Genomic DNA, 24,582 nt, shown 5'->3' on the forward strand with positions numbered 1-24,582 from the left:
AACTATGCAACTGTTTTCCTGAAAACACACATCCTGGAATCTACAGAACCAGTTTTTCTGTCCTTTAGCTAGGACTGTCAAGTGAAGCTTACAGCCAGAAGCACACGTCCGCACCCACACATGTACATTCACATTACCTTCTGGTAGCTGGAGCTGGGAGACACTGCAAACATGCTGTCCTCTCCAAACACTTCCGCCCAGTTCCTCTGACATGCCTTCATCCGGTTCTTAAAGTGATACTCATTATCTGGGTTAAAAGCCTGTCAATACAACAATATAGTAATGTGTCAATACAATACAATACAATACAATACAATACAATATAATACAATACAATACAATACAATAAACATAATAGTTAGTTTAAACAATGGAACTATGGCTGTATTCATTAGGTATAAGAAAAATGTAAATATTTATTTAAACTTTTATAGGGCACTCTTTGAAATATTAATAGAAAAAACCCTAGGGAGTTACTGGAGGGTCATTACAGGACTTTTATGTAACATACAATATCATTAAAGTTACTATATGTTTTTTTTTGTCTAATTTAGGGTTAATTAAAAAAAAAAATATGAATTGGACAAAAATCAGTCGACATTCCATATGAAAATATTTCAGTGTAAATAGGAAACATTGATAGTAAAATATTAATAAACGTGTCTGAAAACATGGCACCTTTTCATTATGTTATGCCAAAAAAAACAGTGAAAATTACTACATCTTTATTTTAAAATTAGAAAAAGACATCTTCTGTAGTTTATAGAACAAAACTAAATGTTTTTTTTTTCCTCAAACACACAACTATAAATTGTAAATGCAAAGTCACTAAGAATTTTCAAGCTGTCTCTTAATGCACTATTTTTCCCCATACATAAGAGCAGGTGGTTGCATGTACCATAGTAAGAACTCCCATAAGGCCAATGGGTATGGGGTCTTGTTTGACTCTCTCTGCGACCAGATCCACCAGCAGCATCAGCATGTTGTAGATTCCCTCATGAATCTCCGTTCCCCACTTGTGCACCGCACTAGATGTCAGCAGCTACAACACCATTTAACATCTAAATTATTCATCTCATCACATACAGCCGTTCAAAAACAATTTCTCACACAACAGCCTGTAGCGCTGTTCTTCATGTCTATTAAAAACACACAAACCTTTTTGAAGGCCTCAGGCATGCAGCGGTCAATGAACCTTTTGCAATTCTCGTCCGCATCGGCCAGGCCTACAGGGAAAGAGTGATAAAGAAGAGATTTGGGATTAGAACCAAACATCCAGACATGTACATACAGATTAGTGATCTTAGTTTCCAGAATTTTCACCAACTGAACCCACCTATTAATAAATGAATCGATAACTTGAATAATGTGAGACTTTAATCAGTGGCTCAGTGTCACTGGCATGACAATATGTGAAAATGAGACCAAAAGCCCAAGCAAACCCAAGAAATTTTTTTTCCTGTAAAATAAAAGGCTAGTTAAGTTGTAAAAAGAATCATTAATTTCATTAAATTAAATAATTTAAGATTTAATTTCCCCTCATGCCTGCTGTACATTTTACATGCAAGGCATATGTTATGCGCTTCAACACAATGCACACTAGTAACAATCATGCTTAAAGGGTCACGAAACACCAAAACACTTTTTTTTTTGAGCTGGTGACAGTCATATATGTGTCCCACGCTGCTAAAAACACTATAAGGACACAAATATTACACAAAAAAAAGTGAAAATTGGTTGTTTTTGCGCTATTTGAGCAAATTCGTTCTTCCGGTTTGAAACAAATTTTTGAAGCTGCGTCACGCCAATTAGATCCTTGCGTGTATTTCAGCGTGTAGACTGGTTGTCTGCAACTGGGAGTACTTTGTGACGTCTCTGGGTGTGCTGCATTAATTCATGAGTAAGACTTGGTTCAAACCAATCAGCGCGCTCAATTGTGTATGAGGTGCAACTTCATTAATATGCATGATAGCTTCAAAGACCTGAAACAGTGTTCAGACGGATGAGAGACGCCACGTTGTGTTGCCAAAACAAGTGTAGTGGAAGAACAAGAACTGTTTGGAGATATGAGTCGTCAGTGTTGCATTTTTAAATGTGCTGAACGAAGGTTTTGTTTTTAATTTCCCGCTATGAGATCACAGCTAGACTCATGTGTGGACTACAATGCACGCAACATGCAACAGAAAAACGTTTGTATAGAATTTTTTTTTTACCCGAGAGCTTTTCGCATCTGGAAATAGTGAAATCCCGCCTTGCTACTTGTCTCCTTTTAAAAAAAGACGCTGCTCCAGTTTGTGTTGATTGTCCTGTCTCTACAGATTTGGTAAGTAAGCAATCAGGGGTCTTTGTTTGTTTATTTAGATGGCAAAGTTAGCTCGTATTGTCAGCAGTACTCTTTCAGTTTTTAAAGACAGACCTTAGACAAAATGATTTCCAAGTTACTCAGTTTACAGTACGTTAATATCACTACAATATTATAGACTGAAAGATCTGCTGTAAATGCTGCTCTCAGTGTGTAAACATGTAAACACTGCAATAAACAAACTATTATCGACCGTCATGTTTAATTTTCACCGCATTTTGTGACAGAATAGTCTACACACACACATACACAGTAGAGATGCGCGGTTGGAGGTTATAGCCGCGGACTCATCGGGCGGATGGCGTTACGAAAAAATAATATTTTAATTAAATTCGGGCGGGTGGCGGGCGGTTGTACTGTTTTTATAGGCATAGCTGGCGCACCAACGAAAAAGCCTAGGACTGACTTCACAGAATGGGAGGAGGAATCGGATACATTAATTCTGGATGAAGTACAGAAGTATTCCTCTACAAACTTCCGTATAGACGGATCAGCAGAGGAAAATCTACTTTCCTTTAGGGAGAAATAAGGCCAGTCATTCCCACGACTGCAGCACCTTTCTAAGAGAATTATATGCATTTCAGCAACAAGTGCTGCGAGCGAGCGCTCCTTCAGTGCAGCAGGGCGCATTATATTGGCTATGCAGGCGCTCCCGTCTGAATCCTGACACTGTCATAAATGCACTTAGCCTGGTCAGACTTTATGTTCGCTCAAAGAGGGATGGCAAATCTATTTTTCTAATTTAATTTCTAATTGTGGGGGTGACTGAGCCTATAAGGCTTAGGCACGATATGACGTTTTTATTAAAAAAAATTTCAACAGTTTGCCAAAGCATGCGACTATAGCCTATGCCTACATTAAGATATTTATGTTAATATTTTTTTACAGCCTATTGTTTCTTTTGGCATATAAAATAGGTATTGTCTGATAGAGATATAAATAAAGGTTCATCCGTGTCGCAGAACTGTGTTGTTTCCGATTTCTACAAACTCGATAACATCCACAGCAAAAAAATTAAAAATAATAAATAAAAAAATAGTCGAAAAACTGTGCCCATTAATTAGATGTGCAAGGCAAGCAGGTAGGCTACGTTTTTGGGGTTGCTATGGGCAACTACAAATGTAAACATTATTAGGCTATAATGTAAATGACTTATTATTCTATCTATTTACTAAAAAATAAAGTAAAATAGGCATTTAGTAGTAGGCTAAATAGCAGCATGTTGAAATGATGTGTCAATGCGTTTTCTATTAGGCTACAATAAAAAAAGTTGTATAGTACTGTGCGTTTAATTTAGGCTATTTATTTACTTTTGTCCCTGTGCGCCGATTGGAGACGGAGTTCACTGCTGATATTCTGAGAGCTCGGGTGCTTCTCATTTCTTATTTGTGCATCCTCGTTTCCTTTCATTGCTTTCTTTCCTCGTGTTTCCACCCCACCGGGATACGAGGGAAGGACGCAAGGAAAAGACTCAAGGACCGAGGAATCGAATCAAGTGAAAAGACACGTCCTCGTATCTTTAGCGTCACTTCAAAGCGTCGTCAATTAATGACTTGCATGTTTGGATTAACTGCATGTCTACATTAAAGTCATTCTCTGTTCTATAATGATCAATAAATAAACATTAATTTAATAATAAAAAGGAATAAGCCATTCAAATTAAGAGCCCAATCAGCAGATGGCGGGCGGGTGCGGTTTTAAAAATTGATCAAAAATGTTACTGCGGATGGATGGCGGACGGATGATGAATTTTGTCATGCAGTTGCGGATGAAATAATAGCCCATCCGCGCATCTCTAATACACACGGCTTTCTGACCTACCGAGTGCAACTGAGTTACCGAGAAATACAGAGGGTTTTTTTTTTTCCCTCATACGACATGCGGTATCAAATAAGTCAAATCAAAATAAAAAAAATCAGTGCATGCCCAGATGAAAACTCCCATTTTTATTCAAATCCTTGCCTCTTTCCCTCCCCCGACACTCCCACCAAAACAGAGCTAGACACACCCACTTTCCAGACTATTTCCAAACTAGAGGTGTAAAAACACCCTAGGGGTGTTTCATGGCCCTTTAATTGACTATTGCTTGGAGATGCAACAAATATTTAGTGGCTGAAGATTACAAGCCGAAACTTGCACTTTTTGCTCTTATCCAAATAAACATCTGAAAATATGAGCAAAAAAAAGGCTATTCTGCACTTCTGTTCAGCACACTGGTTCCAATCTCCATTAAGTCTTGGTCAATGTGCTGTGTAAAGTGGCTTTCACACTAGATGCTGAAATTGATACCTTATAAAATCCCATTTATTTCAATATTATTGGAATGTGAAAGTAGTTTGTTGCTGGGCATAACAAGGGCAGTGCAACACACATGCTCCTTAGATTTTGGTTTCAGTTTTGGAAATGAATTGTTGGTTTCGTTTGAGAATTTTCATTTTGTTGTTAGTCTTATTATCAATAAGGTGTGTGGATTTCAAGGACCGCCAACAACTAATGGACTGTGAATAGATCAAACTCACCATGTCTGGCCAGGCAGGTGGAGGCGATGAGGCACTTGCCGAGTGATTCCTCTCTCTTGTATGGGATGGACCAGTGATCAGTGAACACTCTGCTCTCCAGTTCATACAGATTAGTGGTGGGGAACTCCATACTGTTCCCAGAACAGTTCCCGTTCTCATCGTTACTCCTCTATAAGAAAGAAAGAGAGAGATATAAACACCTGCAAATCTAGCTGAAAAAATAAGCTGACAAATGAGCGATCCACTGATAAATCGCGGATTTAAAATATTCCAGTGTCCCTGTTTCATTTGTTACACTCAGGAAACGGTGGTGAGTTCGGTGAACTGATGATCTTCATGACCAATCACAGTCATTTCTGCTGAGCTTGTTTAAGAACGTGCTCAACAGCGCTCAAATGTTGATCTATACTGAACCAGATCATCTGGTTCTCCATATGATCACGCATGGACAGATAATAAAGGTGTCTGTACAGTCATATACCTGTTTCAGACAAAATCTCTTCAAAGTGATTCATATTCAACTCAAATCAAACGCAGTGCTCCGCCAGCCGAAACCATGTCACACGAGCCTGTGCAAACTCTGTGCTGACATCACATTTACCGCACACACTGGGTTCAATAACAGAAAGCTGAATGGCTATTGCATGCTGGTCTCATTTGTAGTTGTAATACCGTAAATTACACTTGGAGTAGTGAAATAAAGAACTACAACACAACGAAAACCAAGCAACAACAACAACAACAAAAAAAAAAATTATATTAGATGCAGCGCTACATAGACTTTAGAAAAATAAGACCTGTGCAAAAATATTTAAGACCTAGAACAGTGAATTTAAGTCTTTTAGGGCCTAAAATTTAGATTTTTAAATGTTGTGCTTTTTAAGACATTTTTAAGACCCCGCGGAAACCCTGCAGAAACAATGGATGTTCCAATACTGTTTATAACAGACAGTTTGAACTGACACATCTTGTTTTGTGTTCAACAGAACAAAGAAATGCACAAAGTTTGGAACTACATGAGTGTAGCTCATTTCCATCCACCAACTTTTTATGCGCATTTTGGAATATTGCATAAAAAAACCCTGGAAGAAAACACTAATATGTGCATACATTTTTAAAAAAGCACAAAAAAATATGCACACAACTGAGTAGGATGAACTTTTTTTCTGATAAAAATGATGGAAACGCATTTACCAGATAAATTCCAGCAAGTGCATTTATAGATATATATACACTAGATATCGCATAGGGACCCTGAGCATGCATTAATAGCGCCACCACATTTGAACAGAGCTTCCAGAACAAATGTCACTCAATCGCACTAGTCAGGACAGTGTTACTACGTCAAGATGCTGGTCGGTTAAGTGAAGGAGTCGTTTATAAGGGAGGTTCATTCACAAACAAATCGCTCCCTCCATCAGTGTGTAAAGTGAAAGCAGGAGAGGAGGTGTGTATGAGGACAAGGATTAGATTAAATTTAACAGGGAGGGTGGACAGTACATTTCTATACACACAAACACAAGCTTTTTGTCAGGAATGCCTGTGCGGTCACTCATCTATCAATGGAGAAAAATGATGTGAAATTATAATTTTCGTAATTTAAAAAAATTGCATACTGACCTCTGGGAAAACTCCCAATCATAGATATATGTGTATATCTCCGACAGTGGAGTCCTCCACTGCAGCTTGGTCCCGCATTCATTTCAAAAGAGCGATACCCTGTACTAAAATGGCGACTTTATTGATGCATTCTTTCCAATAGACAACAACAGGGTAGGCGACATCTAATTTAATTCAATTTAATTCAGCTTTATTTGTATAGCGCTTTTACAATGTAGATTGTGTCAAAGCAGCTTCACATAAATGGTCATAGTTACTGGATCAGGGTAGTTTAGTTTTTTGTGTTTAAGTTCAGTTAAGTTTAGCTCAGTTCAGTGTGGTTTAGTCATTACTGAGAGTCCAAACACTGAAGAGCAAATTCATCGATGCGTAGCTCTACCGATCCTGAACCATGCAAGCCAGAGGCGACAGCGGAGAGGGAAAAAAAAAAACTTCACCGATAGGAGAGTGAAGAAAAAAAACCTTGAGAGAAACCAGACTCAGTTGGGCATGATCATTTTAATTTCTCCGCTGGCCAAAAGTCTTGTGCAAAGCTGCAGTCTCAGCGATGGAGGCTTGGAGCTGGCCTCAGCGAAGACTCGTCTGTCCCTGCAGCGTCACTGAAATCAGTCTAATGTATATATCTAATGTCTATATCTATGATGTGCATCAAAAAAGTCATGTGATTTGAGTCAATAGATCATGTGATAGCAAAAATGGAATGAAGTTTTATCAGGAAGTTATGGTTTTGTTCTCTTGGACACATTAATTGGTTATTTGCAAAGGTTTTATGCGATAGTCCAGTTTAGCGCATACATTTATTTAGCATTTTTGGGTGGAAACATAGCTAATGATTTATTTTTGCGTGGACTATTCCTTTAAAGAGCACTGGACAATCTGAAGAACATTCGCTGACAAAATCTTAAGAGTCAGATTTAGGGAAATATATTAAACTATAAACATCATACAGATCCTTTCTAAATGTCTACTGAACAACTAACAGGAAATTACAGAAATCAAATCTCAACTCAAAATCCATTAATCACTCAAATCACATCCTAATATGTTAACCATGTCTATTAAACAAATATCAGACTAATTTGCCAAGCTAACTATAAGCTTCTCTTTATTTCAAAAGCGGGAAACTAACTGATGTCCTTCAACACCTTGCGTGACTTCCACATATCCCATTTTAAACTGAATTGAATGTATTTTCTACGTCATCTGTTTTACATTCATAATTAATGCTGCAATCTGGACCGCTAGGGCTAGAAGTGAGAGCAGCGGCTAGCAGCACAGATTTGTTGTTGTTGGGTGGAGTGCAAAAACGAAAAGCTTGCCAGTGGATTTTTCGAGGCTATTTATGTTTGGTTTTGCTGCAATTATATAGCAACCTTAAAAGCCAGATATTTCAATGGTGGTTTTGTGATTATGAGCACACGCTGCAGTAATCACTGCAATGAATGGACTGCGGAAAGGAAATGATTCTGCCAGGGGAATATTAGTATACAAGACATATGTTTGCCCTTGAGTGAGTGGAATAAGTGAATGTGCAATCAGGTCTGGAAAGACTAAGCGCAAAGTCACCTTCTCTATATTTGTACCTCAAGGGAATGTCAGATGTCTGTAAGCGTTCCCAAACTGCAGTGATACAAAGAGGAAATGCAGTTTTAGATCTGAGATTATAAGTGCATGCATGCCTGCGGACAGATTCTAGTTCAAGGGTTAATCGTTCAACCAAAAATGAACATTTGAATTTCATTTACTGACCCACAGGGGCTATCCTAGATGTAGCTGAAATTGTAGTCCATGATGATTCACAAAAGGTCCGTAGCTACGAACACTTTTAAACTATTTAAAAAAAGAAAACATATACAGGCAGTATAAGATATGAACTTGTGTGCTCTTTCAATGGAATTTGATACCGCACGTTGAATGGAAAGATGCAGGTGTCTGTGGTCCTTTAAGGTAATCAAAAAAAATAAATAAATAAAAAAATTTGCTGTTTACATGGTAGTCTAGACTCTAAATCAGAGTATTGTCTTAATCATATTAAAATCGGAGCATTGGTGTCCATGTACGTATTCATTGAAAGTGCCAGATGATGTTTCAAGCTTTCAGAGACATTTCTCTGCCTTTAAGTTGAATCTATGGGCTCTTAAATGTGTCATTAAGTTTGACATGTTTACGCCCCTACACACAACTTTTGAACAGTATCTGCTTCACGTTGCTGTGTCAGAATCCTTGCTTGTAAAATACATTTTAGAACGCTTAGTTTAAGCAAATTTGATGAACGTGATCATTTGTGTTGATCTGAAGAGTCGCTATCGCTCACTGAATGCGCTGTACTGCGTGCGTTGCGTGTGTCTGTTCCCTAAGCAACAAGAACAAACAACACATACCTATGTGTGCCTTTGATGCACCCCTTGATGCTTCTTACATCCTTGTCTCAGCACAAGTGGCACCGAAATTAGGCACCGAATTTCCTATGCTGAATTGGATCGGTACATACCGGTTACAAAGGTACCAGTGCTATAAGAGCACCAGGTTTTGGTACACAACCCTATAAAGGATTACACAAGGATTTTAAATTTTTAATTAAACAGGAAATACAGTTCAAGCCATACTTGATTTGTTGAGTGATTGCAAATTTGAACTATACATGTTTAAATGAGTTAATCATCTGCATGTGTTTAAGGCAAGTGACAGTATGAGCATTACATGCCACTTTAAATAACTTAGGCATAAGAAATTATGTTTTTAACTTTAAGAAATATTATTTTGATTTGTGCACATACAATGAAGATACACTTTACGGTGTTATTTTACATTGGATTACTCAATTTGTGCCAGAATACTCTCAGACAACCATAAATTATGGTTTATTTCATTTGAGTCTTTGCTCTACTGTATTTATCAATGCTTGTGATTGGTTTATTATATTTTATGCACATCAACTCTCCAACAAAATCCTCTTAATTAGTCAAATTTTATGAATTACTTTCCAAATAGAGCTATTTATTTCATTTGGTCAAAATATACTCGATATTTCAAAAGCATCACAGAATTATTTTCCCATATTGTGTAGTTCTAATCTTAGGAATCACTAAGGACTTATTTCCTGGATGGCCTCAGCAATTCCTTCTGTTTTTTTCATTTTCATGTAAACAATCCCTTTAAATTGAGCTCCTTCTGACCTGACTAAACTTTAGCCACTTTTGACTTATTAAAGAGCCATTATAAAGCAGGTTTTACACTCAGATGAGCTCAAACTAATAACGGTTTGTGTGACAGAGATGTTTTATTGACTCTGAGAAGCTTCAGGCTTTGGCTAAACTGCATTGTGCGCTTTGAATGATGACAAAGCATATTCACACAGGAATTTCAACCATCTGAGCAAACATAATGACGTATCATGGGTCAAAAAGTCAAATTGAAAATGTCACCCTCGCTTTCCACTGGAAGATACAGCAGATTTGAAGACATCTTCCATTTCTTGTTTCAAGAAATTGCAGCTACACTGTAAAAAATTTTAAGCCAGTTCAACAAAAAAAATCTTAGTACTAATTTCCTTCTGTTTTTTCTTGTTTACTCAACTTTTGAAAACATCAGCTACACTGACTGAAAATAATTTGTCAGTGAAACAAAAAATGTCTAGTTGAGTCAACTTAACATTAGTAGTTTTCTGGAAACCTGCACCTGCAGCACAACAAATATTTTTAAGTTGTGCAAACTGAACATTTCTTGTCTGCAGGACTGAAATGACAGAAGTTGAGTGAACAAGAAAATACAAAAGGAAATTAGTACTAAGAAATTATATGTTACCAGAGCAAAAGTTGTGTTAACTGAACATTTCTTGTCTGGATGGCCTGAAATGACAGAAGTTGAGTGAACAAGAAAATACAAAAGGAAATTAGTACTAAGAAATTATATGTTACCAGAGCAAAAGTTGTGTTAACTGAACATTTCTTGTCTGGATGGGCAAAAATGACAGAAGTTGAGAGAACAAGAAAATACAAAAGGAAATTAGTACTAAGAAATTATATGTTACCAGAGCAAAAGTTGTGTTAACTGAACATTTCTTGTCTGGATGGGCAAAAATGACAGAAGTTGAGAGAACAAGAAAATACAAAAGGAAATTAGTACTAAGAAATTATATGTTATCCGAGCAAACACACATGGCTCTGTTTTTTTAAGTTCTGCTGACTGAACATTTCTTGTCTGAATGGTCTGAAACTACAGAAGTTAAATGAACCAAAAAAATACAATTGGAAATTAGTACTAATAAATAAAATGTTATCGGAGTAAACACACATGGCAAAAAAAGACATACATTTTACCAAAACATTCATTTTCTTGCGGTTCAAGAAACACTAAGTCAAAAAACACAAACACTAAGTCAAATTAATCACATGAAAAGGAAACACAATTATATTAAATATATAACAATTACAGCACATCTCTGAGACTACCTAACACTATCAATTTTAATAACCTTAGAATATCCCATAAATTATTCACAACACCCTGCTGAAAAAACAGCGTAAGCTGGTAAGGTATGTTTTGATGCTGGTCTCAATGCTGGTTTTGCTTGTCTCAATGCTGGTCTTGCTGGTTTCAGTGCTGGTTTTGCTGGTCTAAGTGCTGCTCCTGACCAGCATTGAGACCAGCAAGACCAACATTGAAACCAGCATTAGGACCAGCATTGAGACCAGCAAAACCAACATTAAGACCAGCAAAACCAGCATTAAAACAAGCAAGACCAGCATACCAGCATCAAAACATATACCTTCCCAGCATATGCTGTTTTTTTTTGTGTTTTTTTTCAGCAGGGCAATTAGAGCAATCAATCTGAATTACTAGTTGCCTTGAGATATAAATCTTAGTATTTGTTGTAATTCATTTCAAAATCTATACTTGCATAATTACATGTTTTGTGCTAGTACCTTGGCTGGTCATGGATAAATATGATATTAAAACTGCCAGTAAAGGATCTTACTTTAGTAATAAGTGTTCCACTGTATACACCTTCAGTTCAAAATGAACGATTTATTACTATTATTTTGGTTTTGATTTGATTTTGTTTGCTTAATATAATAATAAGCAGTTGGAATATACGCGCTGTCACTTTAAGAGCCACCCTAGATAGTAAAATACACTTGGGCCAGTTCCAGCTAGATTCGCTGCCGCATCCGAGCCAGAATCGGCCCGTGAGTAATGTGCGCTGCAGCCCGGAGCTGGCGCAACTCAATATACCTTGATATAAAACCTTTTGGTATTATATTGGTACTTGATACATGGTATTACAACCATTTGCATTTATATACCAGCAAACGCAGGCTATAATGTAAAGGCAAAGTGTAGGCACTGCGTTCAACCTTTGAATAAAATGCAAACAGCATACATATCCAATAACAAAAATTATCAAACAAAGGACAAAATAAATAATAATAAACATTTATTGATTGCAATAAACAAATAATACTAAACTTGAATAAAATATTTTGTAGTGCACAAGTAATAATAAAACTACACAATAAAGACACACAGGAAGATTTAAAGACAAAATCTGAAATTGCACACATACACAGAAGTTTTTAAAACAACCCTGTTTTCCCAATAGACTTGAATTAAAAAATTGTACAAGACACATCTTAAAACAGCTTAATTTTATATAAACCTGAATATAGAAACCAATTTAAGATATAGCAAGAAACATCTTACAAATACCCATGACAATATGTAAAATATACAAGTCAAAAATGTAAAAAGAACTGCAGAATTCTTAAGAAACATTTTTAATAAATGTAATAAATAAAACATAATAATACATTTAAATGAGTGAGATGATTATATATATATATATATATATATATATATATATATATATATATATATATATATATAATTTGACTTGTATATCTTTATATGTCTTGTGCAATTTGTTATTAATATTTTTATTATATTATGTTAATTAAAAATGTATTAAGATGCTTTTTCAGAATTTAGCATATTTAGCATATGTAAGAAACATCTTACAAATACCCATGACAATATGTAAAATATACAAGTCAAAATTGTAAAAAGAACTGCAGAATTCTTAAGAAACATTTTTAATAAATAAAACATAATAATACATTTAAATGAGTGAGATGATTATATATATATATATATATATATATATATATATATATATATATATATATATATATATATATATATATATATCAAATTTGACTTGTATATCTTTATATGTCTTGTGCAATTTTTTATTCATATTTTTATTATATTATGTTAATTAAAAATGTATTAAGATGCTTTTTCAGAATTTAGCATATTGTCATTTTATATATATATATATATATATATATATATATATATATATATATATATATATATATATATATATATATATAAAAATTGCAAATAAAAGAAACAAATTACCCAAGTATCAGGGAACATCTTAATACACTTAAAATGTTGTTTAAAAAATAAATTATTGATGTAGACATTTGACACATTAGCTTTCTCTTCTTCCCTCCTTCCTCCAGCCCTGTCAGGAGCACGTTGTAGCCACCTTGTAATGCATTTTTCCACTTCTTTATCAGTGATGTGGTATGGACATTTCTCCTCACTACATCTGTGATTAAAAGATAAACAAACAATTAGTAGTGAAAAAGTACAAATGAAAAAAGAAAGATGCTTGCTCTCATATAAGTACAACCTAAATGGGACTATATATAGATGTTTTGTTCCTTTGATTAATGATTCAAAGAAATACACAGATGGAACTGCCCCTAATTGTACTGAAATGTATATTTAAAACCAACTTACTGACTAGACAGTCGTAAGGGAGAGTGCATGAAAGGCCACATTTTGGTTTGCCCTGCTCCAGTTAATTTGTTCAGCCAAAAAGTGAGCCAAAAGCTTTCCCGGGACACACCAAACTGCTTAGTGGAAAACACCAATGATTCCAAAGTAGGCTACCTACGAAGCAAAAAAACACATAAATAAATAAATAAACATAAAACACTTAGAAATAAGCAAGAAACTTACCAGTTTCTTCATTTGTTCGGGCTGCTCGTTTAGTTGATTTTCAAGTTTTTCCAAATCAAATTGGACAAAGGAAGGTCAAATGTGTTTACATCTGGAATTTCATCACGTCTGTTTTGGTTTTGCTGATTTGTGAGAATCAGGCACAGTTGCTGCTTTATGACGTCACATGATTTTAAAACTTTTTTTCAGTCGTGCTAAAAAAGAAAAATAACAAATTAGTATAAATCAACCTGTTGCTTATTCTCATGCAACTTGTGTAAATACAACAGTGGGTTAGACACTGCTGATATTCTCTTGTTGATCTTTACTTTCTAGCTGCATTAAGCCATTACAAATTTAGTGATGTCTTGAATTCTTACAAAGACATGACGAGTTGCAATAAGTTGTCTTGATCTCCGACTGCACTTGAACAAGGACTGTAAATGTTCATAGGTGTACTGGAATGTACAGCATCTGTGCATCTTGATGGTGTTCTTAAGGATCCTGCCATAGTCATTGGTGGTGATGGTACTTGCGGTGCTGCATCAATTTCTGAAATCTTCATATCAGTTTTTTCTCCAGCCTCTTTGTTCCAAATAATTTTTCTTCATCACGTTCACTATAGTTGTGTCTTTAATGCCCCTTGATCAGATACATTTACAAAACAAAACATTATTTTAGTATAGTGCAGGACACTAGATCAATGACAATGGCAGTGTAATAGATCAATGACATAATGTTGACAGTATGTGTTTAAAATAATTGCAAACAAACCTGTTCTTTCTTTAGGTGTATGACGGGCAATCACCGTCCTCATCTGTCTGCAAGCCAAGCTGAGTCGAGCTTCCTCATGTGTGTCTATAATGAAACATCACATTGTTGTTAACCTCCCCCCAAAAAGTTAAAATCCTGAAATACTATCAAAGTTAATTAATGGCTATAATACCTATGGTGTAAATAATCAGCACACAGGATTTATTCAGAGATTCATGCAGAGTGACAGCCTTATGAATCTTAGACATAGATTTGTAAGATGGCCAAGCACATGCATTATTCTGTACCCATGAAGATTAACCTACCATTGTGGAAAATGTTTGATGATGATGATAGCCAATAACAATAAACCATTTCAGCTGTTTGTGAAGCAATTAGTAATGTAAAGTCTGAAAAGCTCAATCTATGTTGAAAATGTATCAGCAGTTTACAGCTTATAATGGACTTTAATCACCCAACTATAACATGCCTATTCACATGTTCATAAGAATGTGCTATTGGTCTCTGTGATGTGCTACAAAATGGCCTCACTAACCTTTGTTAAACAAGAACAGTAAGACTTAACCAAAAAAATATTCATTTATACCCATTCATTTAAATCAGAAAGTATAACTGTCAATAACCAAAAAATAAAACCCATCAAAATCTGCTTTAAGAAATTTAGTTTTACATGCGCAAACTACAACTTGAACATAAGATATAATTGATTCACATAGGCTAACACATATAAATTAAAGCACATACTAATATATTTCTCTTAATAATAGAATGATAATTTAAAGAGAACAGTAAACGATCACTGATGCACTGCATAAACAAGTTAAACAATAACTTAACAATAACCTAACACTGTGAAAATGTTTTAAGCATTAAATTCGCAAAGTATACAGTATAGAAGCAGCAAAAACCTTACCTTTCTGACCGGAATCCACTGTTTTGAAACGCCAAACTTCTTTTTCTTCTTGTGATCTTCATAGCGGTTGGCAACCAGCTTTTGGAACATTACCGCCACCGTCTGGATTGGAGTTTGGACCAAGAGTTGACTCACGCATGTGTTTCTTATGAAACCAAACTTCTGCTTAAAAAACAGTCTGCATGGAAGCGTGCTATCTCGAAAATAAGCGCATTTTACACTGTTTTCCCTAGATGATATATATAATCCATTTATAAATAATATTGTTTTGTTTGCATCTAAACATTGCGACCATCCACACTAAATGTTTTTATTATTTTGTTGCTGTTGTACCATATATATTTTCTCAAATTATCATTAAACGTGGAGCTAACAAATTACTAGATAAAATAAGAATTTAATCGGTTGTCATCAGTTACACAAGCCGAGTCCTTATACGAGCCGAGACAGACTCGGGCCAGATAGGGTTAACAGGAATCTGGCCAGTGTTTACAGCTGCATCACAAACGCATGTGCGCGAGCGAGCTGCGGGCCACACTCCGCCCGTATAACACTCGTTGATGCCGAGTCGGAGCCGGAGGCGCCGAAGGGCAGCCGAGCTCGGGCCGATTACTTCCTGCTACCCGGGGCATGGATATGATTTACGGCAACACAAATATTCATTCACTCTTATCACATAACAAAGAGAGATTATGTGAATAATCACTAAGCGCCGCATCTGCACACATTTTTGCGCGTATATGATGAACATTTAGGAGGACAAATTTAGATGAAGTGTCTTAAACAAAGAACTACAATCTTTGCACACTTACTATTAAGATTGCTCTTCCACGGCTTGCCTCTTTCCCCACCGAAGTACAATGCTTCCAGTTTCTCCCGCCTGAGACGTTGACGTTACGTAAGCGCAACCATCGTAACGAGGGCGTGGTTTAGCTCAAGACAGAATGATGCTATATCGTCATTTGAGAAACATATTTTTGAGTGCGTGGTTTATTTTTAAATATTGGAATATCAAAGTATGCCTTTCTTTTTTTAAAGGGTAATGAATAAACACGAGATGATAATGTGCGTGCAAGCTTATTTCTGCAAATGTGCACCAAACAAAGTTAAATTGCAAATGAAAAGTTTCAAATAAAGTTACTATAAGTATTGTAGTGTTTTTTGTTGTTTTTAATAACAATGTGAAGAATAACGATATTTATTATTGTATTATTAATAATAATAATAGCATTCTCACTCAGCATTTACTTTTTTAATACAAACCATGAAAGGTTCTATACTCATTCATTCATTTTCTTGTTGGCTTAGTCCCTTTATTAATCTGGGGTCGCCACAGCGGAATGAACCGCCAACTTATCCAGCAGGTTTTTACGCAGCGGATGCCCTTCCAGCCCCAACCCATCTCTGGGAAAAGGTTCTATACTGCCATTGATAATTTTTTTAGAATATTTAACATGTTTGAAACCTTTTCAATCAACAAAAGGTTATGCTACTTGTATATTCATTGCATTAAAAAAGTCAGAGATTGACTTAACACAAAAAAACAAGTTGGCAGATGCTTTTTTGAATGAACTAGCAAAGTGTTGCTCACAAAACTCATCTTTTTAACTTAATGAATAAAATCTTTGTTTAAGTTGATTGAATGTGTTAAATGTAGTTGTACAGACTTTTTTACAGATTTTTGCTGAACCAACAAAAAAAATCAAGCAATTTCAACATTTGTCAAGTTGGATTTTTTACAGTGTATATTAGCAACATTACAACAAAAAAAGGTCATTTAGTCTCAATAGGGTAGCCATGCACGAAGCACAGTTCGTACCTAAGAGACTTTCTGTTAGTTAACCTGTTTTATGATCAACATAAACCTGCTGGGAAATTTGTGTGTTGAAATATTTTGTGCTTCAGCAACTTTCGCAATATTTTCTTATAAAATGACAGGAATTCGACCATGAAGATTTGTCAAACAGCATTAAATGTTGACCTTTGAATTATTCAAACGAAAAGTATTACATTCAAACCCCACTTTTGAGTTCTGCATTCATGTTTAAATTAAGATAGTATAAATTTGAAATGTTTAATCCAGGTCTGTTTAAGAGATGTGAATATAGAATTTTAGTCACATATAAACATAGCAGACTATATTTACAGCATTCAAATTTTAAATAAGAGAAGTTGAAGCATACTTGCTTGCTTGCTTATGTATGTCTGAGATGAAGTGTTTGGTGATCAGTGCTTATGAGAATAAATCCAAATTCAAAATATTATCATTTAAAGCATCAAGCACATACTGTTAGCATTATGATTGGTTAGATGAAGTGGTCAGGTCAAGTGTTTATTGCAGATAGGTCTGCAAGATATTGGAAAAAATCAAACATTGCAATATGTTTTTATTCTGCAACACATATTGTAATCTGAATATAATTTGTAAATTGTTATCCAGGTCACTGGATGACTTGAATAAGCATTTGGAAAGAATTAATCTTTTATTATCGATTGGGATGATTATGATTCTGTAGAGATGTGCATTTGCGTAAAATAAAATAAATCTACAAGCATAGATAAATAACATTAATATTTAAGCATATAAATAAAAATAAGTCTTACGGTTTTCAGGTATATAGAGTAATTGAATGAATGAATGAATAAAGGATAATTTAAACTTTTGCGTCAAGCGCACGCGTATGCTATGGCGCGGCCTATGCGCAGACGCATATCCCTCTACGTGTCCGTCAGCGTTGCTGACGCACACCTCTCAAAAAATGTAACTACACGTCGCAACGACGTGTAGCGCAAGCTCTGTGATTGGTCGGCTTGGTAGCGCTGACAAGTGTGGGTAGGACCGAGATCCGTGGGAGCCCAATGGAGCGATTGTTTACAAGTGTGGAGTCCCGTGAAGGAAATCCAGATGGAAAGTTTTGTTTTGTGTTTACCTCATAGTTAAAGTTGTTGCATGTCCGCCATGTCCTCATGCCTCAAAAAACACATGCAAATGATCAATTATAATCTAGACTCAACATTGCAGATCCTGTGATGTGACCATTGTAAATGATCACATTACGATATTTATGCTAAAACGATATATTGTGCAGCTCTACTTACAGTAGTGCCAGAATAAATAAATAAATAAATAAATAAATAAATGAATAAATAAATAAATAAAATAAATCAATAAATAAATGACTGAACAAACAACTAACTAACTATAGAGTGAAAAAGTTCTCAAAACGAATGATTTTTAAAAACATTTTATAATAGTACACAATTATTTGGTGGCTAAGGTTTATGGGCATACTTTGGAGGTTCCTAAATATGCATTTCAGACTGTCAAAAATGATTTGGTGGAGTGTACAAAGCCCATACACTTCTATGGATTATAAAAACAAGCAATTTTGTCACCAATAAACCTTTTTCTGCCATATTAAAAAGCACAAAAAATACCATAATACATTTTTTTTTTTAAATAGCAAATTATTCCTTCATAGTAGAAAAATAAGTATTGAACACAGAAAACATATTTGTAAAGATGCTATTAACTTTAATTTTTACCGGATGTTAGTAAAAGCCAAAGAAATCCATATACAAGAAAAAACTAAATTAATTAGTTTACAAATTACGTTACGTGTAATAAAATGAAATGACGCAGAGAAAAAGTACTGAACACATGATGAAAGGGAGGTGTAGAAAGGACGTGAAAGCCCAGACAGCAGGTGAAATCTCTCAGTGGTTCGAATGCAACCATCAAACCGTCGTCAATGTAAATTAATATTAACTGGTTCCGACCAACATCTACATTATCAGGATGATAAAGATGAAAGCAGAGTTGGACATTTTAGCAAGACAATGATCCAAAACACAGCCAAGAATACTCTCATGCTTTCAGAGAAAAAAAAAAAAAATCAAGCTGTACAATGGCCTGCTCAATCACCTGACTTGAATCCAAGAGAAAATACAAATTAAAGATCAGATTTGACAAGCGAGACCCACAGAACCATCACGATTTTTACACTCTGTTGAACTCAAAAATCACACCTGTGCAATTTGACTTCATTCTCCATATGAGAGGCATCTTTTAGCTGCCAACACCAAAAAAGCCTTTTATTTAAAATATTAAATACATTTCATTAGTTCAGTACTTTCTCCTTTTGTTATTCCATTGGTATTACACATGACGAATGTTTCAGAATTTTTGTTTTGTTTTATTTTTATATTTGTATTGTTTGGGTTATTACCAAAATCTGGTTTAATTCCATGTTAACAGCTCCTTTAGAAATATTATTCTCTGGAAAAAAAGTGACATTTCTATACTTATTTTCCCCGCTGTATGTCATTTCACTGATTTTGACAGTCCAAAGAACCAAAACATTAAAAACAATTCATTGCCATTCCACATCCTATTTAACAGCCATATTAGTCAAAGCAGCAACAAGAAATGATCATGTGCAGTTAAAATAGTGTAAAAGAGAAAATAAAAGATGTCATGTTACAGTTGTAGGAGTTGAGTTTACAGTAGAGTTGTTTTGCGATGATCTCACTGCTATCCCTTTGACAGAAATATTAAACTGCAGTAGAGAGTGATTGATTCTTGAAAGATCTGTGCGTTCCTGTTGACAGCGTCTGCGCTGAGGAGCAACAAGCGGTATGTGAACGAGGCAGTGCAGCAGAGGAGACGCAACAAGAACAAATTACTTATTCTGTTCTCTGGTGGAAGAAACCAGCACCTGCACTGTGAGAATCTCAGAAAAGAGAAAGAGACAGAATTAAAGAGTCCGGAAGTCAAGCCGAGGCCTGTTTTAATATTCTGATCACATAAACCTGTTTGCTAAAAATATAAAGAGCACCATATAGGCCCTAAAGACTGGAAAATCTCTATTTCTATCTCAATATTTAAAGTCTGTTCTGAAGCAGAAAATATGCAAATGGCAACCCACATAAAATTCATTTGCATATATTTACAGTATGTTAAACTCTCTTGTGGTGTGTATTTGCTGACGTTAAATGAAATGATGACAGGAGAAAGGAGCTGTGGCCATCACATTTACACTTGTGGATGCTAGATTAGAACGAAAATCACTTCAGAGAACTGTTTGGAGGAAAAAATAAATAATAAAAAAATTGTGTCATAAGGAGAAACCACAATAGCCAAAAAAAGACAGGGAAGTGGTATTTATTTTAGACTTAACGTACACAGATGTACTCCCACTATGCTTTGCAAACCGTGCCCATGGCCGTTGCTCAGATCGTTTAAGAAGTGTGAGTGCTCTGAATCGGGTTTAGTCACGGTTCAGTTTGCCAGCCCTGGCCTGGTTAGAAGAGGTGTGCCAGAGCGCAGTTCAGTTGCGCTTGGACACGTTATGCTTGTAGTGTAAGTGCAAAATGCGCCAGAGCCCGAAACTGAAGACAAGGGACTGTTTCATATGTTTATAAATCATTCTTATTGTTCTATAAACGCAAACGGTCATAGATTATGACAGTTTATAACTGCTGCACCTCCAGCAAACCTCCTAATACCTGCAGCACAAGGGCTTTATGGTTGTTTATAAAACCTGATTTATACTTCTGCGTCAGGTGACCGGCGTAACCCACGGCGCATGCAACGCGCGTGGCTGTGCATTTATACTTCTGTGCGCTGTCTCTGTCGGTCTGCATTAACACTTCTGAAACGCTAGTTGGCAGTGAGGTCTAATTGTTTCTCTGTGTCGAGTTTCTTCGCTGCTTTTTTGCTTTTCCTGAACACTTCCGGGATGTACAAGTGGCTCAAACTCGCTCATTTTGAGGCAGGAACCGGCGGACGTGCAACAACTTTAACTATGAGGTAAACACAAAACAAAACTTTCCATCCGGAGCTCCTTCACGGGACTCCACACTTGTAAACAATCGCTCATGCCATTCGCGCGGCTCTTGGTCCCGCCCAGACTCGTCAGCGCCACCAAGCCGACCAATCACAGAGCTTACGCTACGCGTCGTTGCGACGTGTAGTTACATTTTTTGAGTGGTGCACGTCAGTGACGGCGACGGCCACGGCGAAGGGCTATGTGTCAGCACCGTAGCATACGCCGGCGTTTGACGCAGAAGTATAAATCAGGCTTAAGCGTCAAAAGTGGCTGATCTGTTCAGCGAAATATTTGGCTGCATATCAAACTACTAAACCGTTATAACTAAAGAAATCCACTGTACTGAGCGAAAGCATTTCTTAAACTGAACAGCGCACCATCGATGACATAAGCATGCTCAGGCTAGAATGCAATGTGAGTGCGGACCGTCTGGGAAGACAGGAGGGAGGACAAGCATGCTTCAGCCCGGTTCAAGGCAACTATAGTTTGAGTACGTCCTCACCAATATGCCTCCAAGATGCCAAAATGGTTACAGTTTTGTTTGTTTTGCTGCTTTACTATAAATAACAAAATAAGAAATGAAACTATTTGTTCTATTATACACTATAATAAATATTAAAAGTTAACATTATTTTTGTCTAAATAAGTCCCAACACATTAAATGAAAACATTAAGAATATAAAAGTAAATAACAATTCGATTAAATAAAATAGTTATTAAATAGACCTCCTAGTTTTTCTGCTATCGCTGAATTCAACACAAAATCAAGTAGCAAATTTTTGTGATCCTGCAAAATTCTTGATTCAAACTATAGATGGGCATAGAATATTTTTTTAATCTAGATGGCTCATTGAAATTCTGCCGAAGGCATTCAGAATATGTGTGCTACCCAAATAATAAGTCTTTGAGAGCGGCTTTCTCAAGGCAGGTGGTGCATTAGAACAGGGGCTCATCTCCTGTTTCTAAAATGCAACACAAACTGCTTGAGAAACTGTTCTACTAAGATAATTGGTGATGAAAATAAACTATGTTCAATTAGAATTACTTGTGTTTACTAACTGTTTATTCAGTTAAACATGAAACTGTAGGCCTACATAAGGTCCAAACAGCGATTTTTGACCACCTTAATCCGACTAAAGTCATAACTGAACTAAACAGAATTGGAATAAAGACATGTGGAGTATGCAGTATTAGTGGCATTATTGAAGTAAACACTGCAAACTCATTCACACCCCGAAGGCGTCAAAATCTGAAGCATGGTCAAGCCCCTTGCCATTGTTCTTGTAATTGTGTCAGATTGCACACTTGACATGATTTATATATATAAACACAATTAATGCTGCATTACCAGGCTATCCTGCGTTTCCCCCAGAGTTTCATGCAATTTCGGGTGTTTCATTTTTAATATTTAGACTTTAACTGCAGTTCAGCAGTTCACTCTCATTAAGCATATTTTCATTCAGGATGTTTTAATGGAATTTGATCCCGCATGGCGAAAGAAAAGAAAAACCTCCGCATTTCTTGCATGATCCTTTAAGGTAATCAAAAATCGCTGCTTACATGAGACTCTTAATCAGTATTATCTTAATCATAAAAGCAGAGTACTGGTGTCCATGTAAATGTGAAAGTGCCAAATGAAGTCGCAAGCTGTCAATGACAGCCCATTCCTTTGCCTTAAGCTGCATCCATGAGCCCTCAAATGTTTCATTAAGTTTGACGTGTTCCCATCACCCCCCCCCCCCCCCCGCCCCTTTTTTTGTAAAAGTGTCTGCTTCACATTAGTGTGTCAGAATCCTTGCTTGTAAATACAGCCATACTTTAGAACATTTAGTTTAAGCAAATTTGATTAACGTGTGTTGATGAATCTGAAGGGATCCCTTGCTCACCGGGTGCGCTGTACTGCCTGTTTTTTTTTTGTTTTTTGTTTTTTTGTAATAAATACGCAGTTTCATGATTAATCATGATTAATTACATTAATTACATTTCATGATTAATTACAAAAAAAGAGTGATTTGATTAATTATGTTGATTTTTTAAATCACGTGACAGATTTTTTTTCCCGCAAAATTGTTCTTCAAATTCCTAAGAATTGCCACCACAACATCATTTTCAATCGCAAAAACAAATCACAAAAATTGTAAAAAACTAGAGAGTCTGATTTAAGCATCAACACATAAAAATGTAGCAACAAAATACATAATGCTAAGGCAAAAATGTATTACAAACATAAAAAAGCTGACTTGTAATAATATAAAATAATATAATATAAAATAATATAATATAAAATAATATAGTATAATATAATATAATATAATATAATATAGGCAACGCAGTGGCGCAGTAGGTAGTGCTGTCGCCTCACAGAAAGAAGGACACTCTTTCAAGCCTCAGCTGGGTCAGTTGGCCTTTCTGTGTGAAGTTTACATGTTCTCCCTGCATTCACGTGAGTTTCCTTCAGGTGCTCCGGTTTCCCCCACAGTCCAAAGACATGCAGTACAGGTGAATTGGGTAGGCTAAACTGTCCACAGTGTATGAGTGTGAATGAGTTTATGGATGTTTCCCAGAGATGTGTTGCAGCTGGAACGGAATCCACTGTGTGAAACATGTGCTGGATAAGTTGGCCGTTAATTCCGCTGTTGCGACCCCGGATTTATAAAGAGACTAAGGGTGCTTTCACACCTACACTTTTGTTTCGGAACGTATCTCGTTTGCCCAGTTAGCGCAGTTCGATTGGCATATGTGAACAGGGCAATCGCACTGTTCGCCAAAGTAATCGCTCCGAGATCTCTTGAGTGAGGTGGTCTCGGCTCGATTGAAACGAACCCTGGAGCGGTTCGATTGCAGTGAGAAAGCGATCCGATCCGAGCGCGGTTATATGACAGTGTTTTATGGATATGTAATAGGCTTACGGCTACATGAAGAGAGAATTATGAGTAGGGCGGGAAGTTTCGCGAGTCTCCGGATGCCCGCAAACGAGTGATGATCTCCCGGTAATCTCGTGTCTCTCTCCCAGTCCTCAAATAGGCATCATCGCGCACCCTTCTCACCCCTCCCCACCGTGTCTCTCCTCAGACACGTCACGCGCGCGCACCCTGTCAATCACCACCAAACCACCACCTCTCCTGACAGCTGAGCGGGACGCTGCAAAATAAACCCTGACACTCACCAATGTAAGGAGAGTTTACTCGCACGTGACTTGTTTTAGCTCTTTTGGTCCGATTAGAAACTTTGCAGTGTAAAAGTGAACCGCTCCAAGAGCAAAGAGCAACAATGTAACAATTTTAATCTCTGTTTCGGAACAACTGAATCGATTCACAGGTGTGAAAGCACCCTAAGTCGAAAAGAAATGAATAATAAAATATAATATAATATAATATAATATATATTATATTATAATAATATAATATAATATGGTGTGAAAATGAACACTTATCAAAAATCTTAGCTATATTTGTACCACTGGGTCCTGCAAGCATTCATGTCTGTATGCTTGTTTACTGTTCTTAAAGGTCAAGAATCTCACACAGTCTAGCATAAGAGTGCCTCCGA

The 24,582-nt window shown here is 36.2% G+C and overlaps 1 protein-coding gene and 1 long non-coding RNA gene across 6 annotated transcripts in view; both read right to left on the minus strand.

Moving 5' to 3' along the window:
• The window catches only part of usp24 (ubiquitin specific peptidase 24), a 150,281-nt gene that overhangs the window by 110,241 nt on the left and 15,458 nt on the right, over positions 1-24,582 (minus strand). For all 5 annotated transcript variants that reach the window (XR_015518055.1, XM_087297922.1, XM_087297921.1 and 2 more), the window contains exons 2-5: positions 4,882-5,050; positions 1,159-1,226; positions 899-1,042; positions 138-260 (exon numbers count right to left, since the gene is read on the minus strand). Coding sequence is in view for 4 of the 5 variants with exons in the window: in XM_087297922.1 (XP_087154048.1) it covers positions 138-260; positions 899-1,042; positions 1,159-1,226; positions 4,882-5,050 (504 nt within the window). In the remaining variant the exon portion in view is untranslated. The remainder of the gene's footprint in view (positions 1-137; positions 261-898; positions 1,043-1,158; positions 1,227-4,881; positions 5,051-24,582) is intronic.
• On the minus strand, positions 11,922-15,248 carry LOC147839017 (uncharacterized). Its single transcript, XR_015518093.1, has 6 exons — positions 15,203-15,248; positions 14,290-14,373; positions 13,896-14,157; positions 13,537-13,730; positions 13,315-13,467; positions 11,922-13,120 (listed from the first exon to the last, which is right to left on the minus strand). It is a non-coding gene; the product is annotated as an uncharacterized LOC147839017 (long non-coding RNA).

The sequence above is a fragment of the Danio rerio genome, chromosome 20 (assembly GCF_052040795.2).
Source record: "Danio rerio strain M-AB ecotype USA chromosome 20, GRCz13ab, whole genome shotgun sequence".
NCBI lineage: Eukaryota > Metazoa > Chordata > Actinopteri > Cypriniformes > Danionidae > Danio > Danio rerio.